Source organism: Centruroides vittatus, unplaced genomic scaffold (genome assembly GCF_030686945.1).
Source record: "Centruroides vittatus isolate TY-2023 unplaced genomic scaffold, ASM3068694v2 contig_1042, whole genome shotgun sequence".
Classification (NCBI taxonomy): Eukaryota; Metazoa; Arthropoda; class Arachnida; order Scorpiones; family Buthidae; genus Centruroides; species Centruroides vittatus.
In genome coordinates this window covers 144,338-160,742 of record NW_027120674.1, presented here as the reverse complement: position 1 = coordinate 160,742, position 16,405 = coordinate 144,338, and the positions used below count along the sequence as shown (strand labels likewise).

Below are 16,405 nucleotides of genomic sequence, written 5' to 3'. Positions count from 1 at the left end.
AATATACCCACTTTTATGAGAGGAAAAGCACAGCTGAGCAGCAGTTTGTCATCTCGAGACAGAAAAATATCTAGTAAAAGAATACATATTGAACGTATTATAGGAATGGCTCGTACTGTACATATAAAATTTTGAAGCAACACATGCATCCGACAGTAACCAAACTTGGCAGTGAAATTATATTTATATGTTTTATGTTATGCAATTTTAGACCATGCATTGTTGGCAGAGATTCTTAATTTGTTTCACTGTTAGTCTAGCTCTCTATTAATACCGTATATAAATTTTTTTTCCATTCTAGACCCTAGCCTAATTTAAGTTTTCCATCTATAGTATTTTTAAATTTTTGTCTGTTTATAAATTCTAAGATTAAGAATGTATACTATCATACACAGGAAGGTCTTCATTGTGGAACTTCAATTCAAAGTAATATAGTGGTTTTAAAATTTGTACTATAGTTGAATAAATACTTGTAAGCTAATAAAAGAATTTTAATCTTTAAAACAAAATCTCTTTTTATTATTTAAAAAAATTCACACTATACACCATCTAGAAAAATTTTACATAAACTCAAATTGTAAAATAACAATTAGCTCAATTATTTTATAAACTTAATGTTTATAAAACATTTTTTTTAAAAAAGAACTGGCTTAATATGCTCATGGAAAAACATAATTAGTGTTTCAATCATGTCTGCAATGAATTTATTATCTCTTGGAATGATACAAACTTTGAAGTCACTTTTTGTGTAAATAAACAGATGAGCAACTTGTCTATTTGTCACTGCTAATCGTCCTTGGATTTGATGAAAATAATCATGATTCCGTTTTAAAGTAATTTTGTCATCAGTACATTCCAAATATGGTATCTTTAGCACATTCACAGGAAGTTTAAAACTGGAGTAAGGACATTTAACTTCTAATATTTTATCATCATCCACTAGCCCATCTGGACTTGCAGCTAAGAATGGGTATTTTGAATGAAGAAACATGCCACATTCTTTCACAGGAGTATTTACAAAAGAATATGTTTCAATTGCTTTTTTTTTTCATATCTTAAGCTGTGAGAAATTGCCTTACTTTTTATTGGCCTACTTGACAGTAATGAGCCACACAATTTTAGTCTGTTTGTTAATTTTAATTTACAAACTTTTCCAAAGTTTGAAGATGTCAAATGCAACAAATGTTCCTTCTTCCAAACTGCACTTTTTCATTGTAATCTGGTCTCTTTTTCCAAATGTTTTATGTACTCCCTACTTGCTTCAGTTACATGTAAAGCACTTAAACACATTTCAGACATTGTGCTTTTGCAATCATGATCTGACTCTAAAGCCCTCATGTTTGCTGGTTGCCTTAATTACAATATCGGTATTGCACAACCACTTTGCATGTTCATTGCCAAATTAATAACAAAGTTTGTATAATCAGGGATTGTACTACCAGATGGTCTGGGGGTCAAATTTTATGTCTTCCAATCATTTTCTTTTCATTCCTTTCTTCTTAAATAAATGAAATGGAAGCTCACTAGCCTTAACTGGGGAACCTTTATGTTGGCAGGTAGGCTGATGGAATGTTTGTAGAACCTGTGTGCATGTTTTGTGACACTTATATGTGCCTGTTCTTCCATATTCTTCTATTGCCAATAGTGTTACACATACATGTTTGCAATACGCTTTAGGCCCTTTACCTGCTGTACATTCACATATTGCATTTTCTATAACCCCATCATCTGTAATTACTAAATCTGTGTAAATCTGTTCCCCTTGGTTAATTCAGATTTTACATTACCTTTAAAATATAAAAAATGTTTCTCTTTTGTTCCTCTTATTATCAATATTAATAAGAATTCATTAAAATACATCTGCACAGCAGACAGTGGCATTCTTTGATCTGACATCTGCATGTAGGCATCAATTGTCTCTATAGTCAAAACTGGTATTTGTAAACTTGGAGAGAGATCCTTATATTCAGATGAATCAGGAAGTTTGAATTCAGGAGAGCTATCACAGGATATAGAAAAATTATGAGTTTTCTGATTCCTCTCATATGCCAGTAACCTGAAAATTATTGTAAACAAGTTTAATAACTAGTTAACATATGATCACCAATATTTTATTTAGTTTTTTCTGTCTCATTGACAGGAAAGGCAAAAATTATTATTATATATTATATTCTTACCTTAATATATTACATATAATATAAAAATAAACAGTATAAGGTAACTGAACAGTATTGACAAGCACCTAAATATGGCATATATATAGTGTATGCCAGATTTAGTAAAAGAAAATGGGCAAAAATTCACTTGTACAAAAAGTTTATTGGTGAAGAAATTAGTCTTATTGCATTAAATTATTGAAACAAGAAGACTTGTGACCAATAAAAAAGACATTTTGATTATATTTATTTTAAATACTCCGAATATTGTTTTCTCTTGGTAAAAGATTAAGATATGTATCTCTTATATTGTCTTAGAACTTCATAGAAAGTAGTTTTGTTTGTGTTGATTGTTGTTCTAAATTACAGTGATAACCTATTGGTACAGTTAACATTTCAGATACTGGTATAAATTGGTTATAATATGTCAGGCTCAGTACATGACCATATTCCAAAGGAAAAAAAAATTTATTTTAATTAAAGTTTTGACCTTATGTATTGGTTAGACAAATGTGAAAGGAATCAATGACAACTTTACTGATCTTTAAATGTTTTTATCGACAAAAAATGTGCATTTTGTGAAATCTTATCCTTAAAACTTTCATCTACTGGTAAGTTACCTTATCATGTAATAGTTATAAGGACTTGAAATTATAAATGTAATAATTAACGATAAAAATGTAGATGTAGATTATTTTAACTTACCTTTCTATTAAATCGGCTTTTCTACCAGCTAACTTGGCATTGTACTTTTTTAATTCTTCCTTTAAATGTACCGTTGTTAACCTTCCTAAAAAATATTTTCGTTCTTCCTTTATTATAAAGTAAGCTATCCTTCGAACGGAACAGCTTGTTTACAACCGTATCGATGTGCGCGACATCTATGTCACGTGATCACTTTTTTCCCCTATTGGAGAGGAACAATTCTTAGATAAACAGTTCTGCTTAAAATGATAAGACAATGTGACAGGCTCAGACTATCCTTGGGCATTATGGCAAAAGGTTGCACTTGTAGAATGAGTGATGAATGAACAAATTCTCTAACCTTCTCCTTTTATTCTCTCCTTTTTCAACTGTGTCTGTATGCTCAGATTTGGTAAAAATCAAGCAGGGGGCTGGACCATTGTCCAAACCAAGATTTTCTGCAAAACTTCTCTAAATGACTGACTCATTTAGGGATGATGAATCATTGGTACGATCTTGTTAACTTCCTTGTAGAATTTGCTTTCTTTCCATAATAAATTATATAATTTAATGTATTTAACAGAAATAATAGCCTGTGTTTTCACAATAATAAAAGAAATCAGTCTCTCTTACTTAGCATTCTGTCCATATTGTGTTGTAGTGGGTCTACTTGCTTGATATTCAAGATTATAATAAAGAGAACTGCATTGCCGGCTATGTAATTGACTTAAAACTGATGCAACTGGCACATAAGTAACAACGGCTCTGGGTCAGCCCAGAATGATTCTCATTCTGGGCTGATTCTTTTCTTTCTGGAATTTTGAAATTGTTTATTAAATATTAATTTTTTTATAATTATTAAATTTAATAAGAGATGGCACCGAATGCTTATCTCTAGTGCCAAATTATTCAGTATTTAATAACTATTAGTAGTGGGAATGTAGCCTGATTTAATCCAGTAATCATTTTGCTTTGATGTAATCATTGGGCTATAAGATGTTTTTATATGAACAACTAAGTCATTGGCTAAACAAGATTCCTAAATTAAAAATACTTGGATACTATGAACTCTTTTCCTCTGTTTCCTTTATGTATGTCTCTGGCAGGTTGCCTCCTATTTTTGGGTGATCAATATAACTAATCTAAATTATTTATAATAGCCAAGGTTGCCAATCATCTAGTTTTGAACCAAACTGCCTGGTTCTTGTCTTGTGTCCAGCTGAGAGGTTAAATCAGACAGCAGACAAATTCATCCAAAGTATATACCGCAATAATTTTCTAGTAACTTAGTGTAATCAAAATTATCACAGTAAACTATTTCCAAGTTTCTTAACAAAACATTATCCTAAATCAATGTCATCTTTTAATGTAGAACAGGGCTTCTTAAACTTTTTTATTCATGACCCTATTTATTATTGTGATTTTTTTTGCGACTCCCCCCAAAAAAAATATAAAATAAAGATATATAAATATTTTGCAATATACATATGAAATACAATGAAAATATACATATATACTGAAGATATATACAAATTTGCAAAAACAATAATGGTGTACTACCACAGTTCACTCTTGTGTTACAATGGAACAGAGACAACTGAATACACTGAAAAGCAACAACACTACACTAGTTCACACTACAATCGGTGTTGCTGAATCGTCGTCTCGCTGCACCAGAAGTGACACAAAGTGCAACTCACGAAACCTACATCACAAAGCATGCCATTTTCAAACTCGCAAATTATTTTCAATATTTTGCATTAAAATCTTGTGACCCCAAGATTTCGCTAAGTGACCCCAAATGGGGTCGCAACCCATAGTTTAAGAAGCCCTGATGTAGAACATGCATTATTTACTTTTTTGGTAATTCTATACTGATGCAATTCTGAGCAAATAGGCATGATAATTTTGATATTTCTGGTGGTAGTGTTTTTCTATTAGTAACTGATAAATTGACTTATGCTACAATTACTTTCACATATCAAACATTCTTTCAAGTGCAGTGTAGTTAACAAAACAATATGAAATAATTGGCAATGTATTAACAACCTACTTGTTTAAAAACAAAAAAGTTCTTTCAAAAGTAGGCAGATGGCACTGAAAATTAATCAGTCAAACGTGATAATTGGCTAAGAATGAGACTGAAGCTTACTCCTTAAAAATATATTTATTTATAAAAAATTTAATAGTAATATAATGGAACATTTTCCATTTGAATAAAAGTTGTAGACTGAAAACAGATACAAAAAGATAGCAGCTTCTAACAAAACTGGATGTGTTTCCATGATTATCCTGAATTAGATTATCCTTTAAACATCATTTTTTTTAAATGTATTTTTAAAATTAAAAATTATTAAATTTTGGTTTTCCAATAGAATGATTAGTTACCAATTGTTCCAATTATTGAAGAATTAATCTATGCATTTCTAAGGACATAATTTTTGCTAATTTTAACTTTGTGTCTGTTTATTTTATAAAAAAAAAAACTGCTTTCAGCAAAAAATAAATCATCATTCAGAATTTAAATTAGGTAGACATTTATTTATTAGATTCAATATTTTAAACATTTTTATATTTTTATTAACAAAGTTGTCAAGTTGTTTTGTCAGCATTAAAGAGAATAATTTGCCAAAGACTTTTACTATAAATTTTATTGAATTCAAATTTCATTTAAAAATCTTTCTTTTTCTAGACAAAATAAATTTGTCGACATGCTTACTCTGCATTAATTCATTTACTTTGATCAGTTTTATACTAAGGAATATAATAATAAATTTAATTTAACTTGGTAGAATTTTTAAAAAATTTTTTAATGAACACTCAATCACGCACAACTTTGAATAAAGCAAAAAGCAATGAGCAGCAAAAAGATTTATTCAACTGGAAAACTAACAATTTTGATCACAGCAATGTACCAGATTGTAAAATTCTATTTTCTACATTTAAACATGTTTGGCCTTTGATTATTTCTGTCTGTCTGTTAGTGTATGTAAATGTTTGATTTTTGGAACATTAACTTGGTGATCATTAAAAATGATCAAAGACATTAGTTTTCCAGTTGAATAAATCCCTTTTGCTGCTAATCAAGGTTATGTAATTGAGTGTTGTACTGTAGCAATTATGGATTATTTTTAACAAAATTTTTTAAACATATTTAATTAAAAAATTCATTGCTTTTGGTGATGCTATTCTATCCAATATTTTTACTAGATTTGTCACAACGGTTAAACACAGAAAACAACTTTTACTCCTTACTTCTGTGTCTAACCATTGTGACAAATCTAGTAAAATATTGGATAGAATAGCCAATTACCAAAAGCGATAATTAATTCTGCTAGATACTATGCAAACAATAATAACTTAGAAATTTCATATTAAGTTTTTTTATTTTTTTGCTATAATTGATAAAACATTATCCCAGAAAAATCAATATATGGAAATGACATTGGAATCATGAAATTTTGTCAAATGTATTGATTTCTGTTGTTTTACTATATACTGATTAAAGCCAGATGATGTGCTGAATTATCGTGCTGTAATAAGGCTAAGTAAAATTTATTTATAAAATTACTTAGCCTTATTATAGCCTTATAATTCAGCACATTGTGTGGCTTTAATTAAAACTAATTGGGTTTATGGAGTTGTTGTTTATATGTAGATAACTGATCACTTGCCACATATTTTTTGTCCTGTATAATTATTTTTACATGTTTGTAATGGTTATTAACAATAGAATGCAGATTTTACTAATGAAGTGAAAGTTATTCATTTTATTAAATTAATGAAAAGAAAACAAATTCTATTCTACAGTAGAGCATCGATTATCCGACTTAATTGGGGACTGGGGTTGGTCGGATAACCGAAAAGTATGAAAAAATACATTATTAGTATAGTGTATTAGGCCTGGTTTAATTACTAGCCTTCCTTTCATGGTCGAGCCAGTGCTGCCAGCTAAAACATGCAAAAATTTAACAAAAATAATATTAAAGTAGCCAAGACACAACCAAATATTGTAGCACCACATCACTAGCAGACATTTGAATTTGCCGACTAGAACGTGGTCGGTTAATCGGGGGTCGGATAATCGATGCTCTACTGTATTATAATTTAAAAGACTCGTTGTTTTGGCATATTTTACAATTAAGTTTAATAAAATAATAGTAATTAAAAATATATAATTGAGTTAAATTGCATCTAGTTAAAATCATAGATTCAATTAACCAAGACCAAATGAATCATAGGTTCGCTTGTCTAGATTTCTTTTGTGTAGGTAAATGTAATTTTTTATTTTTGGACAGCCAGTTTAAAAGAGATCCTTCCTTATTTAAAGACTAAATACACTTTAGAGATCATAGTATTGTATTTTTACCTTACTAACAGTTCAAATCACATAGCTTATAACTACTATATACTCTGGCACAGTATGCTGGTAAATTATTTAAAAAGTGTTAAAATGATAATGTGATATTGTTTACTGAAGTCATAATTTTGATGACCATTGAGATTTTTAGAAATTGTAAAGGATTTTCCACTAGGGGTGCTTGAACTTTGACAGTGTATAGTGGCCATGTTAGTGAAGCTATGCTGTCAAATTTGGAGATTATAGTAATTAATGTTGGGCAAATCATCATGGAAAATTAGTGTTGAGCAATGCGTGCAAATCATTAAACTTTACTATCAAAATGGAGTGCTGATATGTTTCGTGTGCTATGTGATTTTTATGGTGCACACAAACATCCTGTTGAGTCGACTATTTATTGTTTGGTGGACAAATTTGAATCAACTGGTTCAGTAAACAATCAAACAATACTCATACATCATCAAAACATGAGGTCTGCAGAAAACATTGCTGCAGTGAACAAGAGTATGCAGGATAACCCGCGACAGTCAATTCCTTGGCACGCCCAAGAACTTGGCCTTTCGCAGACTTCAACGTGGTGAATTTTGCATTGGGACTTGGGCCTGCACCTGTACAAAATTCAATTGACCCAGGAACAACCATAGATAGTGTCAAGCATTTGCTGGCTGGGCTCTGGAGCAGTTGGAAGTGGTTCCCAATTTTGGATGGAAAATCATCTTCAGCGACGAGGACCATTTTTGGATGAATGGCTGTCAAAATTGTCACATTTGGGGAGATAACAATCCACATGAGACCCATCAGTTGCAAATGCATCCAGAAAAAGTCACTGTTTGGTATGGATTTTGGTCCAGCAGGGTCATTGGCCCATACTTCTTCCAAAATGAAGCTGGCACTGTCATAACTGTCACCAGTAAGAGGTACAGGTCAATGATAACCAATTTTTTGTGGCCTAAATTGGAAGATATGGATCTCAATGACATGTGGTTCCTACCTGCCACACAGCACATGCAACAATGGATCTTCTGCGTGAAAAATTTGATGGCATGGTTATCTCACATTTCAGCAACGTCAACTGGCCACCGAGATCATGTGATTTAACGCCATTAGACTTTTTCTTGTGGGGCTATGTTAAATCATGGGTTTGTGCGAATAAGCCACAGACGATTGATGCCTTAAAAGTCAACATAACCAATGTTATCAATGATATTGAGCCTGATTTATACGGTTGAGTTATCAAAAATCGGATTTCTTGGATACGTGCTGCCCAGCAAAGCCGCGACTGCCATTTGGCTGATATTATATTCCATACATAATGTAGTCGAATACTCTTTTATGTAAAAATATAAAATTAATGATATCTCATACACAACTTGTTTTATTTAAATTTGAAGTTCGTGCACCCTTAATGGAAAACTCTGTAGTTAAAAATTAAACTGATTATATTCTTCAAAACAAAATTATTTAGTGCTGGGTATGGTCTGCAATGAGATTTTTGTTAATGGAATGTATTTTACTTTCTATAATTATTCTCTTCAATTCTTGACAAACTTGATGTATATTGTTTTTATTTAGACATTAATAATTTTTGAACCTATTTTGCAAAATACAGTAGAGTCCCGTACAACATGGGGGATTTGTTATGCATTATAGGAAATCGCATTATCAAAACCTGCATTATCACACAATTTATGAAAGTTTAAACCTTGGCCTATAAGTTGAAAAAAACATATACCTATGATCGACAAAATTTGAGGGTTGTCGCATGCTTTATTTGTGCGTTGTGTGGGACTCTACTGTATTTATAAGGAATATTTATTATCTGCTGATAATTCATGCTGTTGTTGTTAAAACTTGTATTATTCGTTTAGAAACTGTAATAATTAAAACAGAACCTTATTTTCACTACTTGGTCTTAAATAAAAATGAATATTAAATTAAATTACAAAGAAGAGTGTCTGTATTATTTTACTTTTCAGTCAGTAAATTGGGATATTATATAACAAACTCAAAACAGTATTCTATTTAATTTTACTCAGTAAACTGTCTTATTTTAATTCATTACAATTATTAATGAAATTATGTTAGATTGGCTATTCCAGTTTACTCTAGTAATTTCTATTAATAAATCAGAATTTAAAAATTAAATAAATACATTATAGTTCATCAGAAATTTTCATTTATATATTCTGGTAATTATTAAATTTAATACAAGATGACAGCTTAAATGTCTACTTTAGTCCCAATTTATGTAATATCTTTAAATTACTTAGCCATATTTTAACCGAATTAAAATCAGGAAATATTTAATTAATTGTTCCATTATTGGTTTGTGTCGATTTTTTAAAAATCTAAAGTTTTTGGCTTTTTTTCAGTAACTTATCACATAAGGATTTTCTTGTGTGATAAGTTACTGAAAAAATGCCAAAAACTTTAGATTTTTAAAGAATCCTCAGGAAGTATTTTTTTGTTATTTTTTGTTAGTTTAGCAGACTGTAAAGCATTTTAATAGTAAATAGTGAAGCTTGTTATATTAGTTTTTTGAAAAACTATAATTTATTCTTTTAGGAAATGCCTGCATGCACATGTGCATGTATCTAAATACTCATTCACATTCATTTATTTTTTTAGTTTCTGAAATGATTTGTAAATGATAGTAACCTGTATATTTCAACTATTATATTCACAATATTAATATTTCTTCATAATTTCGTTTATTTGTATTTGTTTACATATTGTTTTCCTATTGAAATAAATATAAGTTTACATTATTGTTATTTCATAATTAAACTTTAGAATACATAATCATAAACAAAACTGAGATTTGATAAAATGAATAATTTTAGAATTATCTTTTAACAGTCTGGTTTTATATGAGATTGATACTTTCAAAAATCTTGTCAGCTTAAAAAGAATTTATGTATAGATTAGCATTGTCTAATTGTTTAATGCCTTTAAAAGCTGACGATATAAATAGAAATCTATGAAGTTTTATTTTTAAAATATCTGATGAAATCTTAAATATTGTCTAAAATAATACCGGTATAAAAAAGGAAATGAGTATAATGGTATGAAATTTATTTTTTCTTCTTAGAAAAGCTTGTTAAGATATAAAAAATTATGCAGTGTAAAAAATATCTGACCTAGCTGCATTTTTTCATATAAGAATGACATTTAAAATTAAATGTTTTGCTAAAATTTATTAGTATTAGATAATAATCTTCATTTTCTGTTCTGGCATGTGTTAACTTTTGTTTACATCATCTGAACTAAATGAGGATTGAAACATGACAACACAGAGGTGGCCATATACTTAAAAGGCATATTCTTAGAATTTTTAACATTCATTTTATGTTAATAAGAATTTAAGAGTATTTTACATTATAAAAACTATATTGAACGTTACATTCATGTAAATTATATATAGAATTTGAGGATATACTGTAATTTTCTATATAAGTGAAAGTGTTTGTAATTTTTGTTTTCAGTAATACTGTTTTAGATGTTATTTTCCCTAATAAGAAAAGAATATATGATTTTATTTTTGTAAGCTAGAATAGTAATATAATTCCAATTTTATAATATACAAGATTCAAGTAATTAAATCTTTTATTTTAATGTTTAACATCAGTTTATTTGCAATGCACATTTATAAGTTGTTATTGAATATTAAAACAGAAAATAATACAAGAATGCTACAGAATTGTTCTACTTTTGCATTATTTAGTTGGAATGAATCACTTTGAAAGTTTTGGCATGATGACAAGAGGTTTTGAATTGCATAATGGCAATGTTCTGTTAAAATTCTATAATTATCTATTTAAATGGTTTTGTTTAACAATAATCTGTAGAGCAGTTGCAAAGAAAGTGATAGTCAAAAATTTACCAAACAATAGTTTAAACTTTTCAATGAAGACTGTGTGTTGACATTAAGGAAATATTCTGATGTGAGGTCATTGTCCTAAACTGCTGTTATTATTATTGATATTTGAAACAAGTTATTCTGATTAGTTTAATGAAAGCCAATCTAAACTTTATAAAATTAATTTGTAATTATCATTATAAAGGCTTAAATGATTCAATAATTTGTTTAAAAAAAATATTTTGATGGCTTTTGTGTCTTAATAGCTCAAAAAACATCTAAAATGTAAATTAACTACACAGCATTTTCTTTGTACAATTATGATATCAACAAAGTTTGCAATGCTTGAATTCAAATAAAACTAAATGTAGAAACAAAGGATATTGTGTACTTATGTTCCCATTTCAGGAGGGTTCTGTACTTTCATTGATGTTCTTTTTCTATATATTTTCTAATATTATTAGAAAACCTATATATTATTTCTCTTCTGTCATTTATTTCAGTACATTATTTTCCTAATCTCAGTTTTTAGAATAAAATTGATTATGGTTTGGGTTCTGTTCCAAATTGGAAACAGATAACAATCAGCTATTTCATTTCTTAAAGAAATTAAAGATTTCATTTTGATTGAAATCTTTGTAATTGATAGTTTTTACAATACAGTGATACCTCGGTTTTCATTGATAATCTGTCCAAAAAAGAATTGGAGAAATCCGAAACCGACAAAAACCGAGGCAATTATTTCTATATGAATCAATGTAAATCTGATTAATTCATTCTAGACACTCCAAAATACATACCAAAAACACATTTTATAGAGAATAAATATAGTGTTTAATACTAAAAACAATAAGAAATTAATATAAAAAGAATATAAAAGACTAACGTAAAGAATAGATGAACATTTATGAACAGAATTTTAAAAATACATTTTATTTTTAATTTTAATAATTTGGCAATTATAGAAAGTATATAACTGTTAATTAGAAAAAATAACTAATTAAAAAGTTGGAGAAGCAAAACATATGAGCATAGCTATTTTATTTTGTCAATGGGATCATACTGTAAGGGACATGAGGGTCGGAATTTTTACAAAGTCGGTCAGGGAAAGTCGTGGAAATGTGAGTAGGAACCCTATATCTATTTTGCATAATTAGTTTTTTTATACAAAATTTGATTTTACGTCTAGAAATGACTTACATAAATAAAAACTAGGCTGATAAAGATAAATCGAATAAAGAAAAAAGATAAATCTGTTTTGATATACTGTGTAAAGAGTAGGCTAGTATTATATATATAAGTAGCTTGAGAATTTGAAAAAAATTCTTAATTTACATATATTTTTATTTTTTAAATTCATTTGAAGTTAAAAATTGGACATAATAGTCATTTAGGTAGTTTAAATTCTAAAAGAAGTTTAATATAATAATCATAAATTTGTTAATAATATAAATAATAAATATTATCATTTTCCTGTTTGTTCTCCTTAAAAAAAGACATGTAACTTATATATATAATTAGAGCCATTCTATTTTCATGTTATTACAGGAAGCAGACAAATTAACAGTTTGAAGGATGTCTGTTAGTAGGAGCAATGGATAGTTCCTCAGTGAATAAATCAAGCATATTATTCTCAGTTTACATATAATCAATTTTTTTTTTAAACAAACAGCTGAGAAATAACAGTGGTACTTGTTTATTATTAGTAATTCCTGCAAAGGCATGAATGAAAAAAAATCTGTTAAAATTAGGCAGCATGTATGATTGAATTATTTTCTTTTCACAATGACTGTTAACCATATACTCTTTTTATTTTAATCGCAAATTTTATCCAAATAAAATATCTAATAATATAATATTTTCGTATTTAATAAATTAAATTATAATAATTTTATTAAGAAAGCAAAAGTTAAAATCATTAAAAGTAAAATATAAAATGTTTGAATATAATTAGTGGCATATTTTTAGATTTTACAATTAATTGATAATATCTATTGGTTCAAAAATGGATTTTCACTGCTAATATGTGAAATTTAAACATGTTTAAAATGTAAATTATTGTTCAGATTGGATAAATAATATGTATAAAAACAAATCAGTGTAACTAAACTTAATTATGCTAAAGCTAAGAATTTATTCTGTTTTTAAACTAAAATAAATATGTTATCATCCTAATAATGTATGATATTTATTTTGCATCTAGTGCTTTATAAATTAAAAGAAAAAAATATAAATTTTGTAAATTCTTAATATTTTTCATATGCTATTTAATTTTTTATGATATAAAATTATAATTTAATAATTTTTTTTCCTAGGTCAGTAAAGGCTATTATTGTGTGATTGCACTAATATTATTATGTACAACGTTAGCCGATGATATAGATGATGATGTAACTGTTGAAGAAAAGGTAAGCAAATTTATATATTGTCTGTGGTAGAGTTGTATTATATGTGATCAATGCAAATAAATTTGAAAATGTTTTAAAATTACTTTTTAATTACATTCAAGAGTGGTATGAATTAATTTTAACTCTTCCGAAAAGAATAAGAATTGAAAAACAAAACTAAATTAATATTCTGAACAAATTACAATTCCTTATTTGAAAATATGTTTGGTTTTTGTTAAAATTTGTAAATAACCAGACTTCTTAACACTGCTTACTGAATAACTAGATAGTAGAGACTTTTTAAAAACATTTTTGATTTTGTCATTTTCAGCCATAAATACATTAAATGGAACATAAGTTTAAAATAAAAGAACAAATACTTTAGAATTTGAAATTACGATGTGAAATAAGTTAAAAATATTAACATAAAAATACAATAGAATTTATATGCCTTTAGATAAAACATAAACAAATAGCAATAGTAAGCCAATGTAACTACCATCTTATGCTAAATCAGCTATTAACCTGTTCACTAATCTTGTGAAATCTATGCTGTCTAGAATGGGTTTTAACTAACGCTAAGTCATTTGTTATTACAATTGATTACAGTATGTTTGTATATTTAGTTAGGCAATAAATGTATATTTACTCAAGAATCCTAATTAGAAATCATCACAACATTTTTCAATATGAACAGTTCATTTCAGAATACCCTAACCTCGCATTCTCATGCTCATTGCGTGTCCTGTTTAACCTGATTTAATAGAGTGATTTTACAATTTGACTAATTAAATTTTTGGAAAGTTTAAATTTTGTAATAGTTATCTTATTATTCTTTCAGAATCAATATTCTTTATATCTTTCTAGAATTTAATTAATGAAATTGCTGAAATTTTTATAAAAATTTAGTTTGTAATTAAACTTAACAAAGCAAATTATTATTAAATAAATAACAATTAACTTTCTTGCATGTCTAGATTCTGACAATGTGAGTAGAAATGAAAACATTTTAATAAATATATATCTTATCATTTTTAGTAGAAAAATTAATGGTGTGAGGTGACTTATCTGCTCTAACATACATATTAAATTAGATGATTATGCAAGCAAGACTAATAAAAATTTTAAATAATTTATTATCGTTAACTGTTCATTTTCTTTTGTTTAATTGCATCTTTACTATCACTTCCTTTGTTCAACAAGCAAACATCTATCTTATTTGAATTTTTAAATATGCAATTGAAAATAGAGCAGTAAGTTTAAAAAAATTCTGTATATTGTTGATCAATACAAAATAACTTACTTAAGATAAAAATTGTGAAATTCAGTCATTTTTTTTAATGCACTTTCAGTTTTATCAGAACTACCATAGTACTGATATGTACTGACCTTCCTTTTTAAATTTTGTCTGTTCTAACAATGTGTTGTTGTTGTTAGTTCAGACAAAAGTCTGAGTGGACAAAAGAAAAATCTTATCAGTGTTAGATAAGTAGTCTAAAAAGGAAGGTCAGTGCTTTCATAGTGTTGTTTCTAAGAGTGAAAGTGATGGAAAGGTGACTGAAATTGATAACTTTTACCATATTAGTAAGAAATTAAGACAAAATTTGCCTTTTTAACATTTTATCAATTAATTATTTTGTTGAAATAATAATTTTATCATTTAACTAAAAAGTTTTAAAACATTCTCTCAATTAAAAAAAATGTCTTTTCTATAATAATTATATTAATATGAACTTCATAAATTAGTAGAATAAAATAAATTTTTTAGAAATTGTGCCTAATTTTTTGCACACAAGAGATACATAATCCAGAATCTTTTTCAATGCTTAAATAGGTATCATTGCAAAACCTGATCAGAAAAATTTCTGATGAGCAAAATACTACCAGTGGTGTGTATGGGCCAGTATGTGCTAGAATAGCATTCTTGAAGTAAAAACTTTTCTGGGTCTAAAAATTACTACGACTATAAAGTACAGTACATAGTTGTAAATACTGAAAAATAACTAAAATTAAGGCTTTTTTTTTTCCTCTTTTTTTTTGAAAAACTGAACGATCTATTTTAGACTGCAGGTTAAAAAGTTGGCTATATATAATAAATATAAATATTTTTTCCTGCTAAAAATTAACTTAATACATATATTTTCATGATATCATTGTTTATTTCAAAGTGATTCTTTTGTGGTTTTAGATATTAGACACTATGTTATGATATTCCCGAGTTGTCTGTTATTTTCTTTTTAAGTACAGGTTTCTCCTGCTGCTAATGATGTGAATCCTTACATGTGTCTTGCTAAGGATCTTTCATGATATGCTGAAGAAAAAATTGCTTTATATGAATGTTGAGCTTTTGCTTTAACTTGTGATAAAATTTCAAATAATTTTGTATGACATAGATCTCCCATAATTTTTGACATATTTTGCTCACTTTTCTTTAAATAGCCTGTTGGTGTGACAAATCAGTGCATGAAACATCTTCCAATTCATCAATTTTTACCCTAAATTTAAGTCAAACATTAGCAAGTGTACTTATAGTTGTGAAACTTAATATTCAAATATTTTCTGAACATCTTCAAAGAGAGAGGCGATCCTACACAGATGATTCACTTATGGAGCTTCTTGTTAAACTTTTAGAAAGAATTAAAAAATATTTACATTATTTATAGTTCATAAGCTTTAAAAATAAAATGAAAAATGTACAACTTAAACCTAGCAGACAAACAGGAAGTGTTGTTTTTTTTAATTGGCAATTGCAACGAGAAGATAATTATGATTTAGTGATGATACTAGAGGTTAAAAGTATTCTCTTTAATCTTCTAGTATTACTTAATTCAAGAATACTATAATAATTTAATATTACAACACTACTTCTCCACACATACTTAATGAATAGTGTTAAAAAGTTGTCACCATGTGCTTACTTACATCAAATTTTCCTGATTTAGAAGAACACTTGGTCTAA

The 16,405-nt window shown here is 27.7% G+C and overlaps 1 protein-coding gene across 1 annotated transcript in view; it reads left to right on the top strand.

The window, feature by feature from the left end:
* Positions 1–16,405, top strand: part of Cnx99A (Calnexin 99A) — a 65,493-nt gene that overhangs the window by 8,184 nt on the left and 40,904 nt on the right. The window contains exon 2 of the mRNA XM_067264063.1: positions 13,375–13,467. Within this exon, the coding sequence (XP_067120164.1) occupies positions 13,375–13,467 (93 nt within the window). The remainder of the gene's footprint in view (positions 1–13,374; positions 13,468–16,405) is intronic.